Source organism: Megalops cyprinoides, chromosome 6 (genome assembly GCF_013368585.1).
Source record: "Megalops cyprinoides isolate fMegCyp1 chromosome 6, fMegCyp1.pri, whole genome shotgun sequence".
NCBI lineage: Eukaryota > Metazoa > Chordata > Actinopteri > Elopiformes > Megalopidae > Megalops > Megalops cyprinoides.
Window position 1 is genome coordinate 37,279,908 of NC_050588.1, and position 9,621 is coordinate 37,289,528.

General features: G+C 41.1%; 1 protein-coding gene across 1 annotated transcript; it reads right to left on the reverse strand.

Annotated features, from left to right (window-relative positions):
- Nucleotides 1-631: 631 nt before the first annotated feature.
- On the reverse strand, nt 632-3,550 carry LOC118779914 (proenkephalin-B-like). The gene is made up of 3 exons (XM_036532247.1): nt 3,401-3,550; nt 2,050-2,205; nt 632-1,342 (listed from the first exon to the last, which is right to left on the reverse strand). The coding sequence occupies exons 2-3, from the start codon at nt 2,176-2,178 to the stop codon at nt 710-712; spliced, it is 762 nt and encodes a 253-aa protein (XP_036388140.1). The 5' UTR covers nt 2,179-2,205; nt 3,401-3,550; the 3' UTR covers nt 632-709.
- Nucleotides 3,551-9,621: the final 6,071 nt, after the last annotated feature.

Consider the following 9,621-nt stretch of genomic DNA (forward strand, 5'->3'; position numbering starts at 1 on the left):
CGATTTGTGTATGTGTCCAATTGTCCAACCTCATTACGTTTAAGTACAATATATTGATAAGATGTATGGCTAACTACCATGAGCTTAGATACATCAGACAATTGCATAGTCATGTTAAACTCCACCTCTCCATGCTAGTATTATGATAGGTCACAGCGTGGTCCTCTGTGCAGTAGCTTTAGGCGAAGTTTAGACATATCTAGGTGGTATCCAAAATATGTGTCTGTTGTTTTTGTTTATATGTGCAGTTTTTTATTCAAGTGCAGTTTAATAGAACTATATACAATGTATTCACTGAACCGCAATGAGTTGGATTTTAACTCGATGTTTTATCTTGGCCTGGTTTGCGTTATTTCTCAAAGTCAAGCTCACAAAAGCACCTTTTTGCAACTTAGACACAGGGAGTATACATTTATTCATTTTTATTAAACAAGCATATTTGGTTGTAAATAATATTTTACAGACGTAAATGTTACATGTATCACTATCTGATAGATACATTAAAGTGTTACTGGTTAGTCCGTCATATAGAATGCAGTAAAATGCGACCGACAGAAGCAGATATCATTCTATATATGCGTCCCACAGCAACATTGTTGTATTGGATCTGGTAATCAGAATAAATGCGAGTGAATAGGTAATAGTGAGAATTCCGGTCAATTTGTAACCGAAGTTCAATAAGGCATTGATGATAACAGCCGTCAGTGATCTATAGGTCATTGCTGTCGTACGACCCTGGCTCTTCATCTGATCGAACAGATATTTTGAAATGACGCCGTAAAAATCCGCCGTATCTCTTCTGGTTGGCCCACTTGAGTTTCGGTCGAATTCTTCTCATGAAGCCTCCATAACGCTTTTGTAACTCTTCTCGGCTGCTTTGGTCCGCGGAGTTGTCGCTTCTCTTGGGGCCAAATTTCCTCAAGAAGCCCCCGTAGCGTTTCGCTTCGTGGATGGAGGAGTCATCGTTGTAGACCCCCAGTTCGTCCTGCGAGGCACCGCCTTCCTGTTCGGTATCTTGCTCCAGCTCCGGGGTGTCTCTTTCCCCAAGTTTTCTGATCGAAGTCTCGTCTTTCGTCGCGAGCAAGCCTTTGAGAATAGCATTTTCACGTGGAACAACGGTAAATATTTTGTTTTTGTCTAGTTTCTTTAGGAATCCACCATAACGCTTGAACATGGGACCAACAGACGTACCCTGGAGCTCACCCGTCTCGGACTCAGCCGGCGTGATTCCATTTCTCTGGTTAAATGCTTTCAAACCGCCAGAGGATAACTGTAGGACGTTGTCGCATTTGTCTAGTTCTACAGTGGATGGAAGGGTACCTTCACACTCTAACGTGCAAGTCTGAAAAGGAATTTAAAAAAAAACTGCATGAGGACATGGTCTCAAAATGATTTACAGCACCGAAATAAAATCCCCTTTGTGCTGAAGTTGGGCACTGAAAATTATAACATATTTTACATTTATTTGTAAATGTGAGTCATTCTGTAAAATGTCTCGACAATCCTTTCTGAGTATCAGTTTCTTTCTATTTTTCATAACGCCCTCTATTCTGAATATTTTATATTGGCAGACTGTCTCTTCGCTTCCCTAATGGTGGAATGAATTGCCGCCAGCAAGAGCTGCACGGTCTGCCACTGCCGCTCATTGTCTCGGAACGACACCCCTCACTGGATAAAACTTGTAGGCTACGTTTTAATTTTCCCTTGGCTCAAATTAAGGTAATTTCTTTCTTGTTTTGTTTTGCAAATGTTATTAGTTCGACAACCCTTAATGCTGTGCACATGTAAGCTGCTGAATTTGTTCACGTCAACTTTTTAGATACGTTGTAAAACGTGTTCATTTCACGCAGTTACGTTCTCAAACCAAGATCGCTGTCCATGGTGCTGAATTGTGCAACTGACCTGTTAGGCACCTCTCCCCCCTTGTAATTCCTACTTCACCTGAAGACAACCTCACATTTCGAAGTATCAGGCGAATGGGTTCGATAAAATTGTCTACCAACATCGTGCTGAAATACCAGTAGGATACATAGTCTAAGACAGCCTTACCAGACTGTTGATCAGCGTGTCTACGTCGGGGCTTTGTTGTGCGCAGGTTAAGCAGTGGGTCGAGCAGTCTGCCTTGGTGGAAGGTGGCAAACTCAGGCAAAGAACCAGCGCTAGAAGATGCCACTCCATCCTCTGTCGGTATTTCCCTCTGACAGACTGAAATCGAAATGAATTGTGGCACTGTAAAATTCTCCTCGTGAAACGTCAATATGACAAGAAGGTATAATATTTCCATATACCGATTCAGATTAATTCATCAAATGTATAGTGTCTGTAAGCTTATATGTTCATCAGAAAGGCACCTTTACCGTCCCGTTCTACCCCGGTATTTCCTACTTTTATGATACTGCGAAGGTCGCTCGCTCAATTGGATCCATTCTATCGACTTTTCCCGTGTGAATTCTCTGTATAATGTCAATTTGTCCCCTCTGCATAGGATAAGGATATCATTATATTCTGTTTTTTTTTTTTTTCAAAACGAAAAAAGTGAAACAAAGTGTGAAACTTACAAATAAAAATGAAATTGTAATCTACCTACAGAAGCCTCATACTGTAAGCCCCAGTCCTCCACCTTAATGTAGGCTACTGTTTTTCGTAACCATATCAGCACTCTGTATCCAACGAGTTCTGTCTGTTTTCCCTCTAACTCCAGAATTACTTACTTGCACTTTAATTAGTAGTAGCATTTTACACATGCTACTTAGGACATAAAATAATTAACTTTAGAGAACACTAGCGCGAATATTTAATGGTAATCTGTCACGTTTTCTACCACCGTTAAAATTAGAGGAATAGGTTTGCTCCCGCAACATTTTTCCTTATTCCATTATATTGATGAGCCTCTCGTGACTAACCTTTACCTCGCACGTATGGATTCTTCTTTTTTCCCGTGACAGCAAACACAGATGGTGGGGTCGCTTTTTTACACTAACGTCTTTCTTTAAATCTATACATCTGACAAGATTAGGCAGTAAGCAAGACCACAGAAATACTCTGATTAGTGTGGTCTTTGGCATTTTGTTGGCGTAGTGAAAGCTAACAAAGCACCTCCTTGTTGTGTGTTACATTCCAATACAAGTCGTTGTTATGCTAACGAGAGCCAATTTAATTGAGCAGCTTCCCTTTTCGCATAGATATAATTCTCCAAAACCAAATATAAAAACACACAAAAGGTGAAACTGCAGGCCACTCATACTGTTTGAAATGATAGTTAAATTGTACGTGAGAGTCAGTTGGCAATCCCAAACTGTGTCGGTTTCTTACCAAGAGAAACAGGCGGAGCAGCCTGTTAGTGCACATACAAACATAATATTGAATAAATAAGCAAACAAGAAAAGTAAATGAATGTTACCTTCCCAGTGTCAATACTAGATAATATGTTGCGATTGCTGAGAAAGACAGCGCAGCTTTCGTTTCCCCGTTGTTTCCTTTTCTTTCTCAGGTGTTGCCTCTTACTGCATCTCACACCAGGGCTTACAATGCGCCCCAACTCTTGCTTTTCTTTTGACCACTATTGCCTTCACCCTGTCTTTTTATGGACCGAGACTTCGCGGTGTCACTGAGGTACATCAGAATAGCTCATTTCTTGGGACCAATAGGAAAGATCGATTGTATGACTAATACCCCACTCATCCGTCCCTCTCCCTCTCGATATCAGAAAACACAGGCACACACCCACGCACGCTCCCACCCATACGCACATATTCTCTTTGCAGCTTCGAGAAGACACTGCTCTGCGAGATGGATATTGTTTATAATACACTTCTGGCCTAATAAAATTGGAGCCGGGATATGTGTCTGAGCTGCCAAATTCTGAATTGATACCGTTAAGGCGGTAAATAGGTTCAGCCTGGTTTGTGACAGGTAAAGCAAGTATACAAATCTGAAATGAAAGTTTTCAAACTCCCTTTCTTTCTTTTTTTGTAAATAACGGGGAGATATAACAAATGTAAAAGTCTGCGTAAAATGTTGCCTTGTTGTACAAACAAAATTATAACGGTAAGGGTTTATGGAGCGGCATTTCATTATTTTGCAGCATTGGCACACATTTCTATGCAGAAAGACAAAGTTCACGTAACCTTAACTACAGTCATGCTATGCCTACATCCCGATGTGACATACTGACGTTTTTGCACATACATCTGAATCTGATACTGGAATATGGATCTTGGTGTGGAACAATCTAACTAAGCTTTGACGTTTCCAACAATGTAGGTAGTTGTACCCTCATTATGCCTAATTAGGTGATTAGACAATTATGCAACTTAAATTTAGGACTGTTTCAACCTTATGAAAAAATGTGTGATGGGGAAAAAATGTGGCTAAAGTAACAGACAGACGTGCTTTGATTGTCTGGCTGAGTCATGCATGCAACAAATATCACCCTTTCAAATTCTACTCCAACCTCAGCCTTGAAATGTGTTGAACTTACAAGAGGCTCTAACACAGCATACAAATGAAGGTCTGCCTCCATACAGGAGACCCTTGTCATTTCCAGGGGTATGTTCCTGAGATCCTTGCAAAAGGGGAAACCCGTGACCCGCGTCCCATAATAATGATGGATTTATGCACCCGCAAGGCAGATTTGGTGACACAGGGACCGGGAAGTGACACCTGGTGCAAATACTCAAAACCACAAATGAGAAATCTGTAAATGGTGAGAGGTGTCCTATACATGAGTTTAGCTGTGTTTAGACATGCTTATCCAGAGAGATCTACAAAACAACCCGTAGAAAATGCAAGCAACAGGGCTACATCAACGTCAGTACACATACAGGAATTGTCAGACCATTGCATAGCAGTGCTATAACTACTGGTGCCATATACTGCAGAAGCATTTCTGAAAGGGAAAGTTCATTCCATCACATGGCAGCCAAAATAGACAGCAGATGTGACCAACATGTGTGCAACACTGTGGGGGGCAGAGATAGCACAGACATCCCAAGGTTAGAGAGCGGCATGGTCTGGCCAGTGTACAGCAGAAGGGGTCGTAATTGTTCGTCAATGTGGGGGAGTCGTTCCCTTTGCTGCTCTGCAGGTAAGCACAAGAATTTTGGAGCGAATGCGTGCTATTACAGGCAGCCGATGGAGGGAGATGAGATGAATTCTGTAGGAGGTCGTCAACCAGCCGAGCAGAAGCATGCCAGATGGCCGTCAATAGGCCTTGTAGTACAGGCAAGGAGACGATCGAGGGCAGAGTTGCAGCTGTGAGACAATCAATCAATCTTTATTTCTGTACTGTGCCATATCTCTACAGGTTGTTCCACAGTGCTTCACAATGGATACTTTCCAGAGAGAATATTTAAAAATATGTATCTATATAGATTTTGCCAAACTAGGGAAAAGTGGGAAAGTATCCCTTCTCTCTTTAAAAGGTGATCAAGTTTAATATCTTCAAAAATGGTAGGGTACAGAGGAGAACTCCTCATTAAACTCAAACATATTGTGGAAAAAAATTATTCAGTAAACAAACAGGTGTTGTACTCTTCATGGTTGTGTGATGGCCAGCTCTATATGTAATTTGCAGGAATTGTCCAGGAGCTCATAGAATGGGTGATGAGGAGATTATGGATGTTTTGGATGTAGATGAAGAATCGACATACGTTGCTCAATACGGCTGTACTCTCGGGTACAGGTTAGCTTATTGTCTAGTGTCACTCCAAGCGGTTTGGTGGAGGGAAGAAGGAAGAGATGGTAGTGCACAGTTAACTTGGGTGACAACAGAATTTAGAAGCATGAAACGTGGATAAGTTTAGAAGTATGGAGACTGCAGAGCCTCCTGGCAAGTGTGAGAAAGACTCAACAGATGGGAGAATGGAAACATTTATGCAATATGGAGTTGAGTGGGGGGGGGGGGGGGGGGAGGGTCACTGTGAGAGTGGAGAAAGTGAAGCTTTGCACAAAAACAAGGTCCATGTCTACTTAGTTTGGGGTGGGGTGGGGGGGGGGCAGATAGGGGACTCAGCAGTGTGAGCATAATTGCTTATAACAAAAATATGTGTTCAGCTATGTGTTAAACTTAGTTGTAAACTTTGAGTAATAGATTTAAGCAAGGTTACCTTTTTTGACCATTCAAGAGCTGTTGTGCCCATGAACAAGGTTAACCTGATTTGCTTCAATAATTATTCAGCTGTATGAATATATAATGTATACAATATTTAAGAATGTAAGCTATGTGCTAAGTAAGTCACCCATGATTGGTGTTATCAGATAAGCAAGTGATGTGATTATATCAGACCTGGGCACACAAATATTTGGTCACTTTTTTTGCTACTTCATTTTACTGAAAGTGGACAACGAGCTAATGTTTTACAACAGACCTTTTTCTCTGATAGGCATCTGACGTTGTCGAGAGAGTGTTCATCTTTGGAGACAGAATGGAAACTGGCTACAAAGAAGTTAATTTGAAGCTGATTAGCGTGGGTGGTTGGAAAAGAGACTTATCAGAATAAGCTCTTGACTGAGATGCCGATCTGAAGGTTGGCGATATCCTTCACAAATTTATCAACGACTTCATTCGATCACTTTTTCCTTTCTAGAGTCAGAAAGGAAATAATGTACCTCAAATTCCTGCCGCTGTAAGTAGATGTCTAAGTCCAAAGTAAGCATTCCTCTGCTTTTGTTGATGCCAGATCTAAACAATAAGCTGTTCCTTAGCAACCATGAATAAGCAATCTACTTCCTCTTAAAACCTGTAAAGCCAATAGCACTTTTGCCATGCTCCGTTGCTTTGTATGACAGATTTCGCCCCTTCTATTCCCTTGCTGATGAGCTGTGCCAACATTATCGAGAGGATATGAGGAGAGAGGCTACTGATCTGTGCACAGAGTATTTGTGGACTGTTGAGAAAGAGGGGATCAAAATACAGAGCTGAGAAAAAATTCAAGAGACACATAATTAAAAGTGATTTGAAAGGCCATTCTCAGAGTGTAAACTGAGGATGGTCACGATTCCAGAGTTTTGCACCGTGAACTAGCACGCCCATGTACTTGACACCCCATGGTAATGCTGATACATTAGAAAACACAGGGGCAGAATGGTGCACTGCTGAGACAATGTCGATGTTTAATGCCTGCGGCGATCCATATGGGTGCTCCGTCGCATCAAACTTCAACTTCCGGCACTTTGGTCAACAGAGGACGGACAGGAGAGTCTGCTGGTCATCCACACAAGAAGGAAACAGCCTGGTTTCATCATTTTTCACAGGGAATCTAGGTTTAATAATAAAAAGATCAACACAGAATCAGACTCTTTGGTGACAATGCACTGTATTGGAAATAACGACAAATGAGAGATTGATCAGAGACACCAGCTCTGATAAGGACAGCAAGGACTAAAAGAGACACACAGCCTAAAACCCAGAAAACCGAAAATGGCCTCACTTCCTTCAGACAACCATGTCACGCAGTGCCTAGCACTCTGTGGTTCTCAGTATTCTGGAAGTTACTTACATTACATCACATGGATTTAGCAGATGCTCTTATCCAGAGCGACTTCCATCACAATAGAACATAAGTTAGTAAAGATCCCAAGCACTCAACCTCTCACTGTATTACAACATACATTAGCTCTCTTCATTTTTCTCCCCAACATGTTACTTCCTTTGATGCTGAATCACGCATTTTCGTGTTCAGGATTTAACACGTTTTACGCAATTTTTCTTTCTGTAATTTCAATGCCAGCTGAACTGTTTACTCAAAAGACACGGATAAAGGACACTGCCACCAGACTGAATCTTGGCCTCACCGATGACAGTCTAAAAAGATCATGTTGCGAGTACACCAGTGTGGATTCATGCTCCAAAAGAGAACCTATCTAACTTCCCTCAGTGTCAAGACTGAAGAGGAGGGGATTAGCACAAAGGCATAGTTGCAAACAAACACATTATGATGAGATCTTGACAATCGGTGGCTTCACTAAGCAGGCCTGCGTCATCGTGTACAATTATTCTGTTTATTCTGCATCCCCTTGTTTGCTTGTTTATATATAATGTGCTTAATCCAGAGCATTGCTGCTCTTTGAAAAACGTCAAATGGTAGGAGACATTAAATGGATTTATTCTTCTTCAAACAGACAAGGCAGGCCATTAGCATGAGGATGTCTGTTGGAATTTAATGAGTGCAAAACACTGTCATTCAGCGTTTAACTTCAAGTTTCACTTTCTTTCAGAAGAAATCCCCCAATTGCATCATTAGACATCTGTAGCACTAGACATATAAAGCTTTTTCTGAATTTTAAGAGCCAGTCATCATGGGCGTGTATTTGATAATACATAAATTATATATAAAAAAAAAAACATACAGTGCTGAAATCCTCTTTTTAGTATGGCACTAGTCAGCCATCCGTTACTATCCTGCCCAACTTCACAGTGGAACAGAAAAGGGAATAATGACACATGATTTTTCATTTGTATGCAGGTATGGGAGCAAGATGCTTTCGGAGTATGAGAGGCACACTTTTCTCTCCTCTAACTCTATCCACAATGTTGACCTCCTCACATCTGAACCTGCATAAACCAGCAGAAGCCGCGTAACTAAATTCAAAAGTAGTTTCGGAGCTGACTGTCCTGCCTGATTCATCTGTCTGTTTTCAGTGCATTTCGCGTCAATGGCTGCAGACTCTTTTAAGCACTCGAGCTCGTGGTTGGCACGACGTGGCAGGTTCTCATCAGCCGCACCTCATCTGATCATTTACTTTCATTTGATTCCACTTTCTCAGCCCTATCAAGCTGCGCGTTGAAATAAAGATGCCAAACAGATCTGTGGCTATCTGAGGACGGTTCGTCTTGAGTATGTACACGCATTGGCATTACGGTGTTAACCTCCTAATGCTCATTAGTATGCATTGGAAAAACACAGACGCTTTCCTCATCCATGGTATTGGTCTCCAATATTTCACCCCTTATTTCGAGGGGGTTAAATATTTTGACCCTTATTTGAGATGTGATGCGATATTTCCTTTGTATGAGATGAGAGGAAAAAAAGAGATTCTGCAAACTCAATGGCCATTCATTACTATTGACTATAACTATTCATTACTTTGGCTCTGAATAAAGAAAATATTCCACCAAGACGTCTCTAATTGCTTTATGCAAATGTACTGTGTCTCTGACCGGTTTGCGTCACGTACTGGAACCAGGATGGTAGCCTGAGTAAAACTCTGATGATTCATTTCATCATATAATCAAATATTCAATGAGGTTTTAAGCCCCAGACATCAAACTTAAGACCATTCGAAATAAAAGAGAAACATTATTAGTTCTTTGTCGTTGGGAAATATGTAAATGATCTAGAAGCCCTGTGCAGAGACGATTCTGAGAATAAGGATGTCTGCCCCTGTTCATTTTAGCCCTGTGACTACTACCAATAATTACATTCTGTTTTATATATAATTATCATCTGTTCCTCATGAGCAATCCATAGAGCTGATAAGCATATAGCTGATGAAAACCAAAGTTTCCTTTCCTTTTTGTGAGCAGGGTGGACTTTGTCTTAGTAATTAAATAAGAAGTCATTTCTTATGCGGTGAAATGGAAGGGCTAGGGCCCGAACAAGACCGGTATTCTAGGTTCAA